The sequence below is a fragment of the Notolepis coatsorum genome (genome assembly GCF_963971535.1).
Source record: "Notolepis coatsorum genome assembly, chromosome: 3".
NCBI classification, from domain to species: Eukaryota; Metazoa; Chordata; class Actinopteri; order Aulopiformes; family Paralepididae; genus Notolepis; species Notolepis coatsorum.
This window is the reverse complement of record NC_140167.1, coordinates 133,749,185-133,771,864: the sequence shown is the minus strand read 5'-3', so window position 1 is coordinate 133,771,864 and position 22,680 is coordinate 133,749,185. Positions and strand designations below refer to the sequence as shown.

The 22,680-nt window shown below is 45.2% G+C and overlaps 1 protein-coding gene across 3 annotated transcripts in view; it reads left to right on the top strand.

The window, feature by feature from the left end:
- The window catches only part of calcrla (calcitonin receptor-like a), a 272,188-nt gene extending 253,553 nt beyond the window's left edge, over window positions 1-18,635 (top strand). For all 3 annotated transcript variants that reach the window (XM_084309817.1, XM_084309818.1, XM_084309816.1), the window contains 3 exons: window positions 1,771-1,989; window positions 15,370-15,411; window positions 17,588-18,635. In XM_084309817.1, the coding sequence (XP_084165943.1) occupies window positions 1,771-1,989; window positions 15,370-15,411; window positions 17,588-17,809 (483 nt within the window). In that variant the 3' untranslated portion in view covers window positions 17,810-18,635. The remainder of the gene's footprint in view (window positions 1-1,770; window positions 1,990-15,369; window positions 15,412-17,587) is intronic.
- The last annotated feature ends 4,045 nt before the right edge of the window (window positions 18,636-22,680 follow it).

Here is a 22,680-nt window from a genome sequence, read left to right as displayed (position 1 = left end):
CGCTATAACCTTGACCTCCCCACCGTATGTATATATTCTCTCCCCACCGTATGTATATTTCTCTACCACCCACCCACCCCCTCCTAATGTACAATCCCCTCCCCATAATATGTATATACTCTGTCAGGATCTATGGGTAAGAGTACTGTATATTTGAATATCGTATAGGTCACAAATGTAACCGTACTAAATACCTGTATGTCATGTATGTCCCTATGCCATAAATGTCATGTATGTTGTGTATCTCATAAATGTCACTATGAATTGAAAATGGGGGACCCTGATGTAAACAAGACAAACATCTTTCTCTGGTCTGCATCCCCTTAACAATTGTGTGTATTGAGCCGTACTGTATTGTACCCATTCTGCAATCTGTTAAATTAAGTTTTCATTCATTCATTCATTCATTCATTCACACAAAAATACATGAAAAGACAAGTCTGGTAATTGCTTTGTGTGTATTCATAAATGTCCACAAATAATAGACTATTAGACATTTGTTAATGATGAATAGTCTTCACTTTAGATTAGAGCACACAATAACATCTGCAAATGATTTATAGATCTTTTAAGAATGTTTTACAAATCATTTGTTGAACATGAACAAATAAATGGGGGGTATAGTCGTTTTTTCATATCCATTTTTCAAAGCATCTACAAATGTGTTACTACACATTAAACAACATTATGTAATGATGAACAAATCAAGTACAAACAATGTTGATAATGAGTTATAAATAATGTATAAATTAATTTGTAAATGTTATACAAATATAGTTAAATGATTTAATAATAATTTACGAATGCATATAAATGGTTTGTTCATGATTAGTTCATTATCTACAAATACCTTATAAAGGTCTTATAATTGAGTGTTATTATAAAGGGTTACCTAATATGGACATGAAAAGGTTTTCAGCTATGACATTAGATCAACTATGCTAACTGAGAATAAATCATCCAATGAACTGGAATTCCTCTTTACATTTTTAATTGATTGGACTTAATGAACTGACCCCAGAACTTGTGTTCTTATAGTATGTTAACACACTTTTAGAAAGTATGAAGCTCAGTATGAGTAGGAATCCTATTTCAAAAACTATATAAGATATAGATATAGATATATATGATAAATAATAGGGGATGAACACACACCAAGTATTCATCAGATGTTAATCGACAGAAATATAGTAGAACAATGAAATCACTCCCCCATTATGCAATGAGTTTTATTTGTCCAACATCTCAGCAAACGGCTTTCTCTTCAAGATTCAAGAGGTTTATTTATCACATACATACCAAGGCATACAGTGAAATGCGGGTGGCCATGCCCGCTTTGATTGTGTAAGAATACAATAGTAAATAAAATAAAAATGAAAACGAATTAAAGGCTATACAATATACAGTTTTACTCTATGTCCCTATGCTGCTATACTTGCTATACTAACTATTCTATACAAGAACCACAACAAGTTCTTTCCTTAAAGTGACCCTTTTTCTCCTTCCTTTAAAGTGTCCTTTTCTTATGTGCTTAAAGTGACGTGGTGCGTTTGTGTGTGAGAGAGTGCAGAATGTGTGTTGTGTGTGTGTGTTCATGTGTGCTTGTGTGTGGAGAGATCAGAGATTGTCCACTTCCCAAAAACCCAGAGTAAGGCTGTTGGCCAAAGGTGCTTACTCTGGCAGTCAGAACTACCATAAGAAATAAGACCACTGGTCCAGATGTAAGGAATCGGATTGGAACATTGATCTGACGAGGTCTCTCCCCTCCAGGTCAATCTGTTCTTCCTGCTCAACATCGTGCGGGTGCTCATCACCAAACTGAAGGTGACCCACCAGGCGGAGTCCAGCCTCTACATGAAGGCTGTGAGGGCCACCCTCATCCTTGTGCCCCTCCTGGGGATCCAGTTTGTCCTCCTGCCCTACAAGCCCGAAGGAAGGGTCTTCTCTGAAATCTACGACTACATCATGCACATCCTGATGCATTACCAGGTAAGAAATAGTATATTTTGGGGTGTTCTGTGGAATCGGTTTGTGCACAGCACACGCCATGTACTTGTGATGTTGTAGGTTAGAATGGCACCTTGTCCATTGTTGTCCTTGTCAACAATGTGGAATGCCCTACCCACAGCCGGAATATTTTTTGAATCCTTACCCACATTCAAAACCGCTTTTAAAGAGCACCTACGGGAGGCTGCAATTCTGGCCACCGTAAATGTCCAACCCCCTACCCCCTCCTAATAGACAGTCTCCTCCCCACCATATGTATATATTTTCTCCCACCCACCCACCCACCCTGTTGAAGTCAGAGGTTCTGTGTAGGATTGTTAGTAACTGTCTAACTGCATATATAACTGTTTCCACTAGAGGGCGCTCTAGGCGGAGCCACTCAGGAACACCACCAGGTGGCGAGTATAAATATAGATGTCTCCTCCCACTCTCTCTTTCCCCCCCAGTCTCTCAGTGAGAGGAGAACTCTAGAACTGCTGCTCTGCCATGTGAATAAATAAACCATGCCAGTTAAAGGCTAAAGATAGAAACCATGCCTCTTGACCACACTATTGTCGCCCTATAGCCGGATTCTGTCAACAGGTTATGGGCCCAGATAACGCCGGGGCGAAATAATAAGGGTAGCAAGCTTAGCAAAAGTATAGGCTAGGTTAGCGCCGGGAGCACTGTGTGGCTAGATGCTAGGCCTACAAGAGCTAAAGCTACGCCTACCACCAACGAAGAGGATGGAAAACAAGGGAAGGGGCAAATGGCCCTCATTCAATGGAAAAGCAGAGGACTACGAGGGAATGCACGGTGCAGGACTGAAGGAGACGATCCTGGCAGCCCCCACGGGAGACCTGACGGCGGAAAAGCAAGCCCTGGACGACCAGCGTAATGCAGACACGTACTGTGAGTTAGCGCCACTGCTCGACGACACCAGCTTGGGGCTCATATTCCGTGACACTAAAGACAAAGGCAGAGAAAGCCTGGAGGTGTTGAGAGAGCATTACATCGGGCGAGGAAGACCCCGAGTCGTGGCCCTCTACATAGCACTAACGGCCCTGAGGAAGGGGCACACCGAGACTGTGACCGAATACGTCAACAGAGCACGACGCCATTGAGGAGTGCCGGAGAAGCACCAAGCGATGGGCTAATGATGGCGATGATGATGAGAGGACTACCGGAGCTGTACAAACCGTTCACACTCCTGGTAACACACGGTTCAACGGAACATGACGCTGGGACAGTTCAAGGCCAAGTTAAGAAACTTCGAGGCCTCAGAAGATACCCACCCAGCCGCCGCGGAGGCGGGATAGGGGGTGCTAAAGGCCCGAGCGACGCCAAGGGAGAGGACCAGGACCACAGTGGAACTGGCGTGTTGGCGATGCGGAGAGAAAGGCCATCGGAGAAGCGACTGCACAAAGACTGTCTGGTGTAGCTTCTGCAAATCCACGGGGCACACAGACAGAGCGTGCATGAAGACACACGACCAGAGCGCGCGATACACGCATGGACGAGATGACGGCCATGGACGAGACGGCGGCCACGGACAAAATGGCTGCTACGGACAAAATGGCGGCTACGGACAAGATGACTGCTGTGGACAGGATGACGGCACCGGACACGATGGCGGCGACGGTCGACGTGAGACTGATCGAGACGACGCCCGGAGAATAACGGGGCAAGAAGACTGCACTTTCGGGGCGTGGACGGCGTGCATCGCCGGACCGGCCCAGCTGCAGCGGGCCTAGAGGAGGGGACTGATCACAGGTGCGTCGTCCCATGTCATCAACGACAGGAGTCGGTTCAAGAACTTTGACGACCTTTCCACCCGGAGAGGCACAGCATGGAGCTGGCAGACGGGAGACGCACCTACGAATTGGCGCAAGAGAGAGGAGACGCACAGGTATGCCTCACGGACCGTAGGGGACACCGGCGTACGGTGACGTTAAAGAACGCTCTCTACGTACCATCGTTCCCACAAGGACTATTCTCTGTAATAGCTGCTACTGCAAGCGGTGCCAAGGTATTCTTCGATAAAGGTAAAAATGTTCTTGTAGAACCTGACGGTACACGGTTTGACATAAAGATGTACCAGAGAATATATTATCTGCAAACGGAGTGTAATGACAACGACAAGTGTAATGATAATAATGATATGTGTAGCGTGACGGCCAGTCACGATATTCAGACATGGCACGAGATTATGGGTCATTGTAATTATGAGGATTTACTGAAACTGCAAGCAGTGACAGAAGGCATGCACATTGAAGGTGAAAAGCATAGACCTGACAAATTGTGCAGTGTGCAAAACGGGAAAGTTTACTCAACCGAGAAACAGAAATCCCACAGAAAAAGTAAGGGTACCACTTGCATTAGTTGACACGGACCTAGCCGGCCCAGTAAGCAACGAGTCCATAGGAGGCTTTAGATATGTACAGTATTTTACAGATGTGTGCACAGGGGCAGTGTCTGTTTACTTTCTCAAAGCAAAGAGTGACACACTCCAGGCCACAGAGAAATTCCTGGCAGACGTAGCCCCTTATGGTAACGTAGGATGCTCGAGGTCCGACAACGAAACCGAGTTCACAAACAGAGAGTTCCAATCACTGTTGAGAAGGTACAAGATAAGACACAAGACGTCACGTCCATATCCCCCACACCAGAACGGAGTGGCAGAGAGGGAATGGCGCACCCTTTTCGAAATGGCTAGGTGTAAGCTAGTAGATAGTAACTTACCTAAGAGCCTATGGCATTGTGCGGTGCAAGAAGCCGCTTACACCAGAAACAGGTGCTTTAATAAGCACTCGGGCACCACCCCGTATACAGCACTGACAGGAAAGAAGTGTAATCTAGCCAGAATGCACCAATTTGGATCAGTATGTTATGCGTACCTGCAGGACAGGGGAAAGCCCGAGTCCAGATGTGTAAAAGGACTTTTTGTAGGACACGACAAGGGAAGCCCCGCTTTCCTAGTTTATCATCCCGGTAAAGGGAGAGTGCAGAAACACATGCTAGTCAAGTTTGTCACAAAGGCAACATGTGAGATCGAGACACAGACAGAGGAGCCAGAGCTGGACTCCAGAGTAAGGTGTGTAGAAACAGAGACACATCAGCCCAGTGTACTTAGTATGGTCGTGCAGGCAGACAGTCAGCCACCTCCAGAGGGCGATGACGACGAGCACCCGAGGGTGACGTCAAGTGCCCCAAGCAGTGGGAGGTATCCCTCAAGGGAACACAAACCCCCAAAGTATCTGACAGACTATGCCCGGAAAGGGAGTGACGAGGAGGACAGTACACCTACCCCTGTTGATTACTGCTACAGGGTAGTCAGTGGGGTAACCCCGACCTTTAAAGAGGTCACATTGTCCCCCGAAGAGGGCAGACAGACAGTGGGAGGGAAATGGGTGTATTCAATCCAGGAGGGTATTGAAGGCCACAACAAATACAAAGTATGGTTCGTAGAAAATTGCTTAAATGCTGAAGGAGGGTACTCCAATGTTTAAATACTGAAGGAGGGTGACTAACTGCTTAATTGCTGAAGGAGGGTACTCCATGTTTAAATACTGAAAGAGGGTGACTAATTGCTTAAATGCTGAAGGAGGGTACTCCATGTTTAAATACTGAAGGAGTGTGGCTACACTGCTTATATGCAGGAGGATGATACTCTGGGTTTAAATACGGGAAGAGTAGAATCCAAGTTTAAATACCCGATTAAGAGTCCATGTCTAAATACTGAAATGTATCCTATGTTTAATTCCATGTTAAAGTACAGAGGTGTCCATGTCTAAATACTGAAATGGATCCTATGTTTAATTCCATGTTTAAGTACAGAGGTGGATGACTTACCATGTTCTCAATGATGTAACTATGTGTTTAACGACCCTGAAACTGTTCTCAATGATGTAACTATTTTTTTTAATTATGAGGATTTACTGAAACTGCAAGCAGTGACAGAAGGCATGCACATTGAAGGTGAAAAGCATAGACCTGACAAATTGTGCAGTGTGCAAAACAGGAAAGTTTACTCAACCGAGAAACAGAAATCCCACAGAAAAAGTAAGGGTACCACTTGCATTAGTTGACACGGACCTAGCCGGCCCAGTAAGCAACGAGTCCATAGGAGGCTTTAGATATGTACAGTATTTTACAGATGTGTGCACAGGGGCAGTGTCTGTTTACTTTCTCAAAGCAAAGAGTGACACACTCCAGGCCACGGAGAAATTCCTGGCAGACGTAGCCCCTTATGGTAACGTAGGTGCTCGAGGTCCGACAACAAAACGAGTTCACAAACAGAGAGTTCCAATCACTGTTGAGAAGGTACAAGATAAGACACAAGACGTCACGTCCATATCCCCCACACCAGAACGGAGTGGCAGAGAGGGAATGGCGCACCCTTTTCGAAATGGCTAGGTGTAAGCTAGTAGATAGTAACTTACCTAAGAGCCTATGGCATTGTGCGGTGCAAGAAGCCGCTTACACCAGAAACAGGTGCTTTAATAAGCACTCGGGCACCACCCCGTATACAGCACTGACAGGAAAGAAGTGTAATCTAGCCAGAATGCACCAATTTGGATCAGTATGTTATGCGTACCTGCAGGACAGGGGAAAGCCCGAGTCCAGATGTGTAAAAGGACTTTTTGTAGGACACGACAAGGGAAGCCCCGCTTTCCTAGTTTATCATCCATTAAGAGTCCATGTCTAAATACTGAAATGGATCCTATGTTTGCTTAGATGCAGGAGGATGATACTCTAGGTTTAAATACGGGAAGAGTAGAATCCAAGTTTAAATACCTGATTAAGAGTCCATGTCTAAATACTGAAATGTATCCTATGTTTAATTCCATGTTAAAGTACAGAGGTGTCCATGTCTAAATACTGAAATGGATCCTATGTTTAATTCCATGTTTAAGTACAGAGGTGGATGACTTACCATGTTCTCAATGATGTAACTATGTGTTTAACGACCCTGAAACTGTTCTCAATGATGTAACTATATGGGAAAGACCCTGAAACGTTTAGACATGTACGAATGTAGATCAAGGGAAACACCATGTGATCAAAAACTAGACTATCAGGAGGATGCTCAGAAACTGACAGATGTAAAAAATGTACAGAGAAGCTGTGGGTAGCCTCATTTATTTAACAATGTGTACCCGCCCTGACCGATGGTTTGTAGTGAGTAGACTGTCACAGCATTTTGCTGACCCCACAGAGGAGCATTTGGATTACAGCCAAACATGTCTTTTGTTATCTTAAAGGTACAGCAGATAAACAACTGTATTTCAGAAAGATCAACGAGGGTCTAGGACTTAAAGCCCACAGTGATGCAGACTGGGCAGCTGACACCACATTTAGAAGGAGTACCACAGGATATTGTGCGAGTTTGAACACAGACAGCTCACTGGTTTCATGGAAAACAAAGAAGCAGCCCACAGTGGCACTATCAACTTGTGAAGCCGAATATATGGCTCTAGCTATGACCATACAGGAGTGTATTTATCCAAAACAACTGCTAGAAGTGATGGAGATAAGATTATGAGTATATTGCTTAATATGTAATAGGTAATTGGAATGTATCCTCTATACCAAATATGGTGTTTTTTGAAGATGAGGGGCGTTTTGTCAACATCATTTAAAAATGATGGACACTGTGTATATATGAAGGCTGTTGTTTATGAGGGCAACCAGGGAAACATTGTGATTGCTAGGAACCCAGTGTGTCGACATAGATGTAAACATGTCAATATAGAAAATATCATCTCATCAGATCTGTCATCAGAGAAGAAAGAATGACACTGGTTTACTGTCCAACGGACGACAGGGTAGCAGACACTATGAGGAAACCTGTTCCAAATTAAAATGGAAGGGATTTGCAAGGGTCATGTTTAATGTGTAAATATTGACTGCCATACCCTGTTGATGTTTTGGATTATATTATTTCCGTTGTAAAATGTTTTTCAAGAAGTTATCCAGTATGCTAATACAAACCCTAAGTGGGAGTGTTGAAGTCAGAGGTTCTGTGTAGGATTGTTAGTAACTGTCTAACTGCATATATAACTGTTTCCACTAGAGGGCGCTCTAGGCGGTGCCACTCAGGAACACCACCAGGTGGCGAGTATAAATATAGATGTCTCCTCCCATTCTTTCTCTTTCCCCCCCAGCCTCTCAGTGAGAGGAGAACTCTAGAACTGCTGCTCTGCCATGTGAATAAATAAACCACGCCAGTTAAAGGCTAAAGATAGAAACCATGCCTCTTGACCACACTATTGTCGCCCTATAGCCGGATTCTGTCAACACACCCCCTCCTAATGTACAGTCTCCTCCCCATCATATGTATATATTTTCTGTTAGGATCTCTGGGTAACAGTACTGTATATTTGCATATCATATATGTCACAAATGTAACAGTACTATATACCTGTATGTCATGTATATCATAAATGTCATGATGTCATGCATGTTGTGTATGTCATAAATGTCACTATGAATTGAAAGTGGGGGACCCTGATGTAAACAACACAAACATCTTTCTCTGGTCTGCATCCCCTTTTGTGTGTATTGAGCCGTACTGTATTGTACCCATTCTGCAATCTGTTAAGTTGTACCTTTATTAATCCCCTTTGGGAAATTCATCCTCTGCATTTTGACCCATCCTAACTATGGGGGCAGCCACACAGTGCAGTGGTGGGGAACAACTCCAGTTGTAATGCCAGTACCTTGGGCAATGGCAGGAGCCCTAGCATGCATATCTTTTTATGGTGTGGGAAGAAATCGGCGTACCCGGAGGAAACCCATGCAAACACTGGGAGAATATGCAAATACAGAAAGGACCCCTGCTGGTCAGACCCCTGCTCGGTGAACCCAGGACCTTCTTGCTGTGAAGCGACAGTGCTAACCACTGCACCATTGTGGTAATCTGAGAAACCCAGAAGCTGCGTACTCTATGCTTCACATTTCAGTTAGCGTGCATGGTCATCATGACACGATTGTGTCCAAAATTACCGTCTGCGTTGGGTGCGCAGGCCTGTCCATATGCCTCCCAAAATGTCTAGCAATGCTGTCTTCTGACGCACGTTAGTTTGTCTGTGATTGGTTCCCACCGCCAACAGCTATTGTGTCATCATGAAAACCTGAGGGGGAAAGTGCAAGGAGTACTAACTGTATTGCTAGACCTTAGTCCAGAGCCCTAAGGTCTGCTGACCAGCTGCTGCTGGAGGTGCCCAGGACCAGGCTCAAAACCAGGGGGGACAGAGCCTTCGCTGCTGCAGCCCCTCGGCTCTGGAACAGCCTCCCCCCGCATTAGATCTGCCCAGAGCCAGTAGAGGCCTTTAAACCGCTGCTCAAAACACACCTTTTCTCCCTGGCCTTTGATCAGAGTTAGCCTGCCACCTGTCTTCTATGTTACTCTGGACATTTTGTATCTGTTTATTACTTCTTGTCTCTTTTTATATTGCACCTTGGTCTTGTTTCTTAGTGACTATACGTATTTACTGTAATTGTAATTGTAGTGTATTGTAGTGTATTTGTTACTGTACTGTAGTGTTTTTTATTGTGTTCTACCTGTAAAGCACTTTGAGTGGCTTTTAGTCATTGTAAACGTGCTAATAAAGCTGACTTGACTTGAATAGTAGATGGTAGGGCTGTCTTAAATACTTTGAAGCTTCGAAGCTTCGTTCGATGGGCATGGGATTCGAATGGGGAAATAAAATTTGAATATATAAAAAAATTAAAATAATAAAAATTCTATATATAGGCCTATATATATATATATTTTTTTTTTATTTTTTTTTATTTTTTTTAAAGCAAAATCAGCTCTGCCTCTCTTTGTTAACTACAACAAGCAATGCTGTTTGTTACTTAAGATGAGGTCGGACTCGGCACTGACAGATTTGTGTTCATTGTGCTGCTTTTATAAAGCCTCAAATGACGGCTTACAATATTTCATGAAAGTGTTTCCGTTTGTCTAAGATTTAAAAAGGTTTAAACTTTACAGCACTGACAAAGTTGAACAAACTGCTGTACAAGTCCCACAACATATATATATTTTTTTATATATAATTAATCGTTTTATTATTTTTTATTTTTTAATCTCGAAGCTTCGAATTAAAATCAAATCTCGGCCCCGAAACTTCGAATGCCAAAAATAAATTCGAAGGTCAGCCCTAGTAGATGGTGTGCAAGGAGTTGTCACTTGCAGGCAGTGAGTTAATACTGACAGGAATTCATTAGCTCTGTGTTCAAACACTACTCTGATGTTATTGGAGAAAACTGGTGTAGGTGATATCACACATGACACACAGATAATAATTTAGGCCCAGTTGGTGACTTCTCTTTTTTCTTAGGTGATGAATTAGCCTTTTAGTCTCGCACTCGGATTCCTGTCCTGACATTAATCTCGTATTGGAGCAAGAGTTTCTGTACTCCTCACATTACCCACAAGAGTTTGTGGGTTTCTCCATATTCATTCAATCTTTATTTATACTCGATAATACACTGAGTAATTAAACTCATTTACAGTGCCGTCGAGATGTTACATACACAAGTGTCACAGTGTGTTCATAAATATAAAGACATCAGACAATCAGAATAATTGAGAGCACATTTTAAAATACATTAAAAAAAATTATAAAAAATCTTTTAAAAAGAATAAAATAGCTCAAAATTAAAACAGAGGTAATAATTTAAAAACAATTACATATTGTGGTGACCTGATTGGTCATTAAGGTTCTAAACCGACCCATAGACACTAGAGTGTCTAGTTTCAGTGTTTCCTGCAGGGTATTCCATGATGTAGGGGCAAAAAAGCCAAAATCAGATCTACCAAGTTCAGTACAAACTCTAGGCACTCTAAGTGTAAGCCAAAAACTGGATCGTGTACGACAGGGTCCAGTGGTCCATTCCAATAAAGAACTAATATAATTTGGACAATCTCTAATTATGGCTTTATAGATAAAAAGATTGCAATGCAACTTACGTCTCTCTGCCAGAGAGGCCCACCCGACCTTATTATATAGGATACAATGGTGAGTACCATAACTATCACCGGTGATAAATCTAATGGCTGAATGATAAACAGAGTCTAAGGGCGTGGAGTGGAAGCCGCTGCATGTCTATAAATCACATCTCCGTAATCCAAAACAGATAGGAACACTGCTTCAACAACTCTCTTTCTACTAATCATAGGGAAGTTGGCTCTATTTCTATACAAAAAGCCAATCTTTTTCCGTAATTTACTGGCACGCCCACATGATATTTAAATGCAAGTCCTTCATCAATCCAAATACCAAGGTATTTGTATTCTGAAACTCTCTCGATATCAGAACTGTTCAGAGTCGATATATGCAAGTCACTATAAACAATATTTTTGGCTTTGGAAAACAACATGAATTTAGTTTTACTGGCATTAAGCACCAATTTTAGACTAATAAGTGCATCTTGCAGGGCGTCAAAGGAGAGTTGTAAATATTTAGTGGCCAGTTGCACAGAATCAGCAGTACAATAGAGAACTGTGTCATCCGCGTAAAGGTGGCTTTGACAGCTGCTCAGAGATGAGACAATATTATTAATATAAATGGTAAATAAGACCGGGCCGAGGATTGATCCCTGTGGAACACCTTTTGTGATGGGTAGAAGCTCTGATTGGGCATTTCCCATTTTCACACACTGAAATCTTTGTTAAATAGTTTTGAAACCAACTGCAAGCACCTGTATCAAAGCCAACACTCTGCAATCTTTGTAAGAGGAGAAGGTGGTCAACAGTATCATGTTCCACATGGTTTGATCATGTTCCACATGGTTTGTGGTTTCTAGTATGTCAGTTTACGTCACACCAACCAGTCAACCCTCCCACCCTGCATTATGATTCGCCGAAATAATCTGTTGGGTTTTAGAATATCATGAGATTGAAACACCACCTCTATGCAGCTTTTAGATGGCCCGCAATCAGACTCTTGATGTTAATACAAGAGTCTGAGTAGGAGATTATCTTTGTGGCTGTGAAGCTATTTTCAGCACTGTTTCTGTAATCATTGGGTTCTGGGATAAGATTATAAGCTTTGCCAACTGCCCACATCAATACACCATCTCAGCCATGTAGGTAAACATACCAAACATAACCAAACTCCCAAATAGTTCCTGTTAGTGAGTAAGATTTGATGGGGTATTTGAAATGAGAGTGTTGCCTCGACTGAAGTAGTCCAGAAGTAGTCCAGAAGTATTTTCTCAAAAAAAGGCAATTGGAGCCAAAAACAGTGCGTCAGTGTCTCACTCTCATTGATTGACACGATCACTTTTCCCAAAGGAAAGCATGGATATAGATCGGATGGATACTTATTCTGAGAGAAACTGTATTGTGAGAAATTCTGCCTTTGTGACTGTGTGATATTTTCGACCTCCCCTGTACGTACAAATCTCATTCATAACGTCTATAAGAATGAATGAAATATTGTATTAGACCATGCCTTTTTCAAAATGAACATCTCTCAAAAACCTAAACCCACACCTTCTTCTGGACATCTAGTACAGGGGTGGCCAACCCCTGTAAAAATGATAATATATAATTATTTTGTCATTCATTCCATAAGACATTTACAGACTTTTTTTTTTAATGGTTCATTTGCATGTTCTTGGTATCTGATTCTAGGGACATCTATGGATCTCAGGGAATGTATTCCCAGTGTCAGAAATATTGTGTATGTTACTAGGCTTGAGTAAATTGTAATGAACCAAAGGAGAATATCAATTCAATTATATATATATATTTTTTATCTTTGACTGTGAATAACACCATGCTAAAATTGACCAGACCTGAAAAATCTAAGCTAATTAATGATGGCAAGATGATTAAACAGAAGGTTTTGTAGATACAGTACTGAATTCTGCCATCCGGACACATGCAATTTGAAATATGATTATAGAATATCAGGCCTATAAATTACCATATTATGGCCAAGTCGCACATCTATGGATCGGGCCAAATCTCCCCTTTCCAATGGCAGAATTCAATCTGGATTTAGTATCACCAGGCGTGATTCACAAGTACAGTTACTTTTTTATAATGTAAATTTCTCAAATCTTTCATCAGATTGCAACGTCGTTTTTTGCTAGACGTTCACAGAAAGGTAGAGAAACGAACTGTGTTCTGTATTATGGCAATAACGTTCAGGTTTGTGGGAGATAATCCAGAAAAATAAGAGAAATAAAAAAGTTTATCCAGAATTCAGATGATTGACAGGGGCTGGCGTGAGCTGGGTAGGGTAGTTTTTCTAAATTCGAAAGTCCATCAAAAGCCCTGGGTCTCTTCCTTCAAAAGACTGCACTCACTTTTGGCTGCGCCACTTCCTCCCGTCAATATGCGCCAGTTTCCGACTCAATGCCCTGAGATTTCTATAATCATATATTTCACTAATAACAGTTACAATCATTGGTAAACAAACATAATGCTGAAAATATACACTTTGACTGCTGTTTTGACAGGGTTAGGGTCTTTACTCTTGGCTACATTTGAAAAGAAAACGCAACATTAATTCATACATTCTGTAGAGATGGATTTATGGCCTGATGTCATTTGCGGTCCAGTACCGGACCGCTCGGGCTTAAGAGGTTAACCCTGTGAGGCCCAAATAAAAAAGACATTAGCAACATCAGAGGCCAAAGGGTGGGACCTATAAACACATGAAGGGTGCCGTGACTGAAAAAAAGGTTGAGAAACGCTGGTATATGGTGTCGCTCTTTGTGGTACCACAGTAATTTTTGTGGCTCTTAGTCTCTGACTGGTTGGCCACCCCTGATCTAGTACAACCAGGTCTTCCCATTGGCTTTTGACTATACTATTTTGTTTATGCTGCAGCCATGGAAAGAACAGGCAGGAAAGCATAAGTCATTATCTGGGCTGCAGGGATGAATGTTGACCGGACATCGGTTCACGTTGAGCTTCAACCCAACATGGGCGGTAGAGTTAAAAACTTGAGCAACAGGCTGAATCAGCTCACTAAATCATACTTCACACTCCCTCTTTATGCCTCTGTTACCTCCTCTCTCTCCCCCTCTCTCTCTCTTTCTTTCTTTCTTTCTTTCCTTCCCTCCCTCTCTTTATTTTTCTCCCTCCATCTCTTTTTCTATCCCCCTCTGTCTTTCTATCTCTCTTTCTCTCTCTCCCTCTCTCTTTCTCCCCCTCACTCTCTCCATGTTCCCTAAGAGGGTGATTTCAAATGGAGCTAAAGTAATTAAATTGTCATTCCGCCTCACACTGTATTATATTTAAACCATTTAAACTAGTCAGATCTTTTCTCTAAAGACTTCTTGTCCAGGCTTAAGGATATTTAAATATGTCGTCTTTTTGGGGGGTGTATAAAAGCTTCAAGACTTCTTGTCCAGGCTTAACACTTTGACTGCCTAAAAACGCTTTACAGCGTCATTGCTGGCCATGCTAAAGTTGCCGGGGGACGCTGTACAGCATCCTTATATCAATATTTCAAAAATCTGGAATCGGATTCATATTCCCCCTCCGCTGGCCTGAGATCCATCAGCAGGACCCACTGAGCTCTCTGGCGGTTCACGAGCGCCATCTGGTGGCCGATCGGCGCAACTGCTTAACAGGAAGCGCAGTAGAGGTTTTGCTGGTCGGCCCTATTACTTCCGGACACTCGGTATAGCTTCCGGCACTCTAGCTCGTCACTCTACATAGCGATCGATTGCCAATAACTCGATAAACAACATGATTTGGACGTATATACCATTATACAAGCTGGAGATGGACCGGGTAATAATATATCCCATAATGATAAAATGTCTACTCGACGATGATCGCCCAACGGCGCGCGGAGACTGGGGTGAGTTTCAGCGTGTAACGTTACCATCTTCGATACTAACTGCTTTTATCAACATTTGACCCACATTAGATGATTGGTATAACGCTGCCCACGGAATTATAAACGCCCCCTCGCCCATCCGGTCAACATCAGATGACGTGTAGTAACTTCTAGAAGTACGTCTAGTTGGAATTTTTTATATCGCGCTGATTGCCATCAAACTGTATTTCATCATCAATATAATGCATTTGGGGCTATATATCACGTTCTGGAGAAAGTTGCAGAAAGAGATGAAAACATACTTATACATTAGACCATACTTTACTATGAATATGTGAATGAAAAAGTTTAACGTTGCTACACAATGAACAATACATATAGGACTTTGAATGGGCCCTAATAATGGCAATGTAGCAATATAATTTAAAAAGTTATAGCCCTGCAAAGAAGGGGACTTTCTCCATAGACAAATAGCGCTGGCAATCTATGGTATATCATTAATTTAACCCAAGGCAACCAAAGTGTTAAGGATGTTTAAACTAGTCCTATGTTTTCTCTGTTTCCCCAGGGGCTGCTGGTGGCCACAATCTTCTGCTTTTTCAATGGAGAAGTAAGATCGGTCGTCTTCTCTTAATGCACTACCTCTCTGCATGCACAACCTCTCTGCATGCACACATGTACACACATACACACACACATACCCCCTGTATGATCAGAAATAGATTCAAGCAATTTCCTCTGCATGACCCCAGGGGCCTGCGTCTTGGGGGGTGGGGGTGGGGTGTGTGTGGGGGGGGGGGGTTGCATGAGAGCTCCAGTTCTCCTGGGACTTTACTCCAGACTAAAGATAATAATAAACTGTTGGCAAGCAGCCATGGACCGTACACAGATCGCCGTCGGCCGCACTGCTGAGGGATCTGCACCAAATTAGCCCCTTTCTGTTTGGATGGTGGGCTTTACAAAGGGACACATGTTGGTTCCTCAATTGCCTCACAAGCTACATCACTAAGGCAAAGATAATTATTTAATGCCTTGTTATCATTTGCTTAAAAAGCTATCATAAGGTACTTCTCACATGATTAGATTAGAGGCAATTTATTGTCATTGCACATGTATAAGTACAGAGTGCAGCAAAATGAAGTTGGCATCGAACCAGCGGAGCAGTAAAGTGCATTGTAGTATGCAGCAGTATGTTAGATTTCGACCATAATCAGCCAGTATCACCTCTTCATCTGTGTTCGTGTAGTTTCTGTGTTGTGTTTATCTCTCGACTTTCTCATACTGGCTGTACATCGTGGTCATCCCCCTTATATGCAATCCGTAATCATAAGAATTCGACACTGGCAACGTGATACCTTTCTTGGAAAACGTTGTTTATTCCATAAACAAAGCCTCGTAATCAGATGTAACCCCGTTCTGTATTGTCATTGTTCAGTCTTAATTCTCTTCTCCATCGTCTCTTCCAATGGTTCGGGCCTTGTTGTTAGCCAAACCACCATTTCCTGTTAGCTGAAGCTAGTGATGATGTGTCACTCCCCTCCCCCACCCAGCGAGGGTGGAGAGGGATGAAAGTTTCTGATCAACGTGTCCGCTCTTCTGTGTGGTTCGTATCTCAGTGTAACCTACACTGCCAGAAACTCACAGCTATAAACTATAGTCCTTAGCAATGGCAAAACCTGCCCCCTCGTCTCGTTACTCGAAGACACGCTGTCTTCTTTAACCCAAATCACTATAGCAACGGTGATGTCAAACTCTCCCCATAGCTCTCTCTCTGACCAACAACCCTGCCTGCTCTCAGTGCTTATCTCGTTTGTTTATGGTACAAGCTGCCGAATGACCTCGGAGCACTGGGCTCTGCTTGCTACCGTGGAGACACAGAACTGACTGCCCTACTTTTAAGATCTATAGATCAGTCTGAGTAGATGCTGTCACCCACCAATATATATACATTATATACACATTGAAAAACATAGACATCCTTCAAGTATAACATGTGTATAGGGAGTATAATGAAAAATCTACAGAGTAACCAGTGATGCTAAGCTAGCGTATTGTTGCTTTCCAAAACATTGCCTCATCTAGATGGTGAAACTGTACCATGCCAATTAATGTGCTATGGTGGAAGTAGAACATCATTAATTTTCTTAAAGCTGCTATATGTAAGATTTGCATTGTTGAATTTTGACCCAAAACATATCTTAACGTGGACACATTGGGTCTCATTCTCCAATATTTTCCAAAGACTTCTCTTGGAAGACTTATCTTGGAGCCGACTGAGACAGAATCGACGACAAGTTCACTGTGATGCCCCAACGCATGGGGAAGATGTCTTAAGTGGCTCAAACTATCACAGCTATGATACCGCGTTGAGGAATGTCACCGTTCTGAAACATGAACGGGCGTCCCCCGTCCAGGTCATTTGCATTACAAACCACGCCTCCGAAGCTCCTTATAAGGCAGCCAATAGGGCAGTGTGTAGATGAAATCGCAAAAAGTCAATAGTTAGACCAGTGCTTCTCAAACTTTTTCTGTCAGGCCCCCCTTTGGCGGACCAAAATATATGTGTCTAATATTAAATATTAGACACACCTGTCCAGCTCATTAGAATGCATCTGACTATGCCGCCGTGTGAAAATGGTGGCCGATATGCGGAAGCGCTTTGCGACCGATCAAAATGAGATTAGATTAATGTATCGTCATCATATAGTACAGCTCGTTGCTGTGTTGTTGACTTTTAATTGTTCATAATCAGGCCTGTTAATATGGTGGATTCTGTGTCTGGGCAGGTTCAAGGGATTCTGAGGAGGCACTGGAACCAGTACCAAATCCAGTTCGGGGGCAGCCTGGGGACGCACTCAGATGCCCTGCGCTCCGCCTCCTACACGGCCTCGTCCATCACGGAGGTGCAGGGCTGCTACAGCATCGACGGCCACTCAGAACACTTGAACGGGAAGGGCTACCACGACGCTGACACCTCCATCTTAAAGTCGGACAACCCATTCGCCTGATATCAGGCTCATCCCGCTTAACCCCCCTAGCTCCAACAACGTTGTCTGCGACAGCCAGCTGCAACAGGAACAGTCACGTTATGGGGTTTTGAGAACCCCAACACCCCCCCCCCCCCCCCCCTTTGATACGTATTTTTGTCTCCCGTTGAGTAAGCATGGAGGGGGGGGGGGGGGGGGGGCGCATTGTATAAACAGGCTCTTAACCACTTGAAGCATTTCACTACCTTTCTCTATCACATTGGCATGGGCACTTACTGCATACTGCATTATACATACTGTATGATGGGCTTGATGAAAGTAATCCTGCGCTACCTTTTTTTGTTTCCTGAAGCTGCTTTACTGCTTGATTTGGTTACATTTATATACTGTATATTCTGGTGTAGATTAGATTACCATTTCTGTGTTACTGCCTGGTAATTAAAAAAAAAATTGAAAAAGGGGGGGGGGGGGGGGGATATTATTAGAAAGTGTTTGGCTGTCCATTTGTGGTCATTTCATGGTCAGGAAGCCTTCGGTTATATTGCCAAAAATAATTTTGTTTCATGCTTAGTGCCGAACCAAGAAAGACTGCTAAGAAAGGGGGCTATTTTTGTTAAAGGCAATCATTAGTTATGCAGTAGACTCTTTTTTTCTTTCAGGGGGGCTCAAGGGTCATTTGGGGGGTGAACAGCACCCCATAATTCACACTACAGTATGCCACCTTGCAGGCCTTTTCCACATAGCAAAACAGAAACAGAGTGACCATGGAGAATACTCCTATGAAGTACCATTTGAGAGATGATTTTCTCCTTTATTTTCATACTATTTTAGAGTAGTAACCATAGTAATTGCAGTATTGTGACACTGGCCATCAACCTATTCATTTTCACTGTAAATTCATGTTTTCTTTTTTGGCAAAATGATTTACGTCACTACCAACAATATCAACATCGTTGTCAGGTTTATATCCCCTTTCTTTCTTAACCCTTTCACTACCACACTACAGAGGGTTAACCTTCTATAGTGTGGTAGTGAAAGGGTTAATGTGGGTTTCATTACACATCAACACATTTTAGATGCATGTCTGCAGCAGAGGCATATACTTAAAAAAAGTTATTTTATTCCGTGGTGTCATTCGGTGTTAAATCGTAAGTGTATATAACACAAGTCCAGACGTTTTAAGCGTTAATCCTTGGGTTGTCCTGTGAACATAAACAATTATTTGGGGTTTTAATGCTTGTTAACCTGTAGATGGTAATGTAACTTGCCCTCTCACAAATTGTCATATGTCAAACCGTATATGGTTTTGTAAGATCAGAACGAAAGGTTATCCTATAACCTAGTTATATGAATACTGGCTGAGCGTCTCGCTCTTCGCCATATTGAGATATATCTTTATCTCCAGCACCTACTGTGCTTCATTAACTAAAACAATGCACCCATGCACTTGACCAGGCCCCGCCCCAGTGTCCCCCTATAAGACACCGGACATGGTCACACTCCCCCTTCCTCGGGAAAAAGTTTCCATCATAGAAAACCCAACCAAAGGACCTCAGGGCGCGCTAAGAGTGAGACGCTCAGCCAGTATTCATATAACTAGGTTATAGGATAACCTTTCGTTATATAGCATTACTGGCATCGTGTCTCGCTCTTCGCCATATTGAGATATGGGGCAGAGCAGACACATGGCCCGACAAATGTACCCCCTGAGGACCCGCAAGCCCTACCACCAGGGGGGAGGGGAGTCCCGTCCACCCGCCCTTCCTAGTGAAGAGGGGGCGGCAGTCAACTCCACCAAAGTTCGAAAAAAGAGGGAACCAAAGACCCCTAAAACGCACAGCACAGGCGGGACCACGTGTGACACATCTCCCCGTGGCACACACCCCAGCTAACCCACCGAAAGGTGGGACGCAGGGGAGGTCCCAGACCTCAGAACCCCCAGGCATGTCCATGAGGTAAAACCTAACGAAGGGACCCGGGGAGGACCAGGAGGCCGCAGCACAGATGTCCTCCACCGAGGCCCCCCCTAACAAGGCGGCAGAGGCCGCCACTCCACGAGTGGAGTGCACCCTGACACCCCCAGGGGGGGGCCAGCCCAGCCAACGTGTCGCAAAGGGCAATGCCCTCGCACAATCAATGTGACAGGCGCTGCTTGGACAGTGCCTTACCAGCGCGAGGGCCACCGTAACAAACAAAAAGTTGATCGGCAGCCCTGAGACCCAGAGTCTGACTGAGGTAAACCCTCAAGCACGGACAGGACATGACAGGTGAAGGCTCGCCTCTAACTAACCAGCGTGAGGAGGCGGATGAAACGCCTGAATCACAATATCCCTGGAGCGAAAGAGCTCCGGATATTCTTTGGCACGAAGACTGGATTAGGCCTCAGAGTCGCACCGCTATTGGCAAGAATAGACAAGCACTCAGGCCGCACCGAGAGAGCACACAGCTCACCCACGCGCTTAGCGGAGGTGATGGCCAGTAGGAACGCAGTCTTGAAGACAGCTGCTCCAACGACGCCTGCTCAAGAGGCTCAAACGGGGCCTCAGACAACCGGCCGAGGACCAGTTGGAGGTCCCACTCGGAGACAGAGAACGTTCCACCGGCTTGAGATGCCAAGCAGGAACGTCCCACGAGAGGGTGGCTGAACAACGTTCCGCGCCCACACTTGACCATACGCCACTCCCCAGCGTAAGCCGCGGTAGAGGACGGAGCGTGCGCGTACCGGATAGCGTCAACCACAGAATAGTCAAGACGCATCCCCACCAGATTCACAATGACAGCAGCCAAGCCTAGAGGCTGCCCCAGAACAGGAAGGCAGAACAGAGTTCCGTGTGCCTGAGAGAGGGCCCGCGGTGATCACAGAACAGGCCACGGCGGGGTCACACAGATCTGAATCAGGGCCGGGGACCACACAGCTGAGCCCCGGCACGACCAGGACCAAGTCCCGCGCTCCCGACGTACCCGCCCCAACAGCTGAGCTATCAGGTGTAAGGGGGGGAAAAGCGTACAGAATCCCGGACGGCCACGGAATCGGTCCCAGACCTGCCCGACTATGTCTGGACGTAATCCCCACTCGTCAGGGTGAGGACCGCCCCGCGACATCACACCTGCACCCACATTCACCCTGCCGGGGATGTGGAGAGCCCTCAGGCTGCGCAGATGGAGAAACGCCCATAGCCAGCTCGACCGCCGCCCGGTGCAGACGGGGGGAGCGTACTCCTCCCTGTCTGTCGATATACGATGCTGACGTCGTGTTGTCCGTCCTGACCAAAACACCGTTTGAGGACCAGAAGGACTGCCTTCAATTCCAACACATTGAATGTAGCGCAGACCGGGCAGCATGGTCTTGCCAGCTGCCCCCTACTGCGTTGGCCCGACACGTCCCCCCCCCAGTGAGGGAGGCATCGGTAAAGACCATGACGTGTGACAGCCTGCTGCCCATGGGGACCCAGGCCCTCCCCAGAGGGCGAGGTCCCCCAGTACTGACATGGGAACCTTAACCGCTTCCACTTGCCTCTCACCGGGTCTATTTCCATACTGGAAAACCACCTCTGTATCCTCCTCACGAAGAGGAGGCCAAGAGGGACCACAGAGTGAGCAGATGCCATCATACCGAGCAGGCGCATCACGGACAGCGCCGTAACCGTCCTAGGACGGAACCTCCCGAGCGTGCCGAGAACACCCACTCGCCGCCGCTCTGAGAGGGATGCCCATATAGACCTTGAGCTTAGAATAAGCCCAAGTACTCCACCCATTGACTGGGAAGAGGAGTACTCTACTTCCAGTCTACAGCAAAACCCAGGCTGGTGAGGAATTCCACCACCTGCCTGGTATGAGACCTGACGATCTACCCTGACCGGCCAAGGACCAGAACGTCGTCCAGGGCAGAATACACTTCGTAACCTCCGACGACGCAGAGGCCCCAGTTTGGTCTCCACGCACTTGGTGAAGATGCGGGGAGCCAGAGAATAGTCGAACGGCAGCCTCTGGTACTCATACGCTAAACCCTGCAAAGGAAGCGTAGGTAAGCCCTAGGATGGAAGATCGGGATGCGAATACACATCCTACAGGTCTATGGAGGAGAACCAGGCCCCCACCTGACAGCGTTCAACAGGTGGGAGACGGTCAAAATGCTGAACCTTCCATGGGACAGGTCCAGCATGGGTCTGACACCCCCCCTCCCGATTTCTCGGGCACCAGAGAATACCGGGAGGAAACGCCACGCATCGCGTCCTCCTTTGGGACCACGACGATGGCTTGCTTCGCCCACAGAGATTGGATCTCGTTGGCCAGAGCTGTCACTGCTGGTGACCCTGACAATAGGGTCTGTACCAAACCTGAAAACGCCTCAGCGTTCTCTCCATCCACCTTGACATATGGCATTGCTGTAGCCATATGTGATGATAATCTCAAGCGCACCCGCCGCCACTTGGCGCTGGTCCGCCAGAAACCGTAGATAGGCGGCCCGGTCCCACCCGCTGTGCGTTGCCAACCCTGGACTTGCCAACCGCGCGAGCGGGGCGTCTCTTGGAGCTGGGATACCGCACCCCAAAACTACCAACGAGGCAATCACACCCAAGGGGGAACCCGACAGAAAGGGTTACCGCACCCCAAAACTACCAACGAGGCAATCACACCCAAGGGGGAACCCGACAGAAAGGGTTTGATACGGGGAAGCTGACATCACACTGGGTGACAAAAGCTCCCCCACCGAACACCTCGCCAGCATGGATTGCTGAGGAACTGTTCTACAGCTGGACATGCAAGGTGTGAGGCCCCCACACTGCCCGATAGGGTGGGTTCCTACACACCGTAGCCCTGCAGTGATATTACTACCACCCAAATCACGCGCGCCTGCCAGACCACTGCCGGTCTTCCGGGAGTGGGAGGCA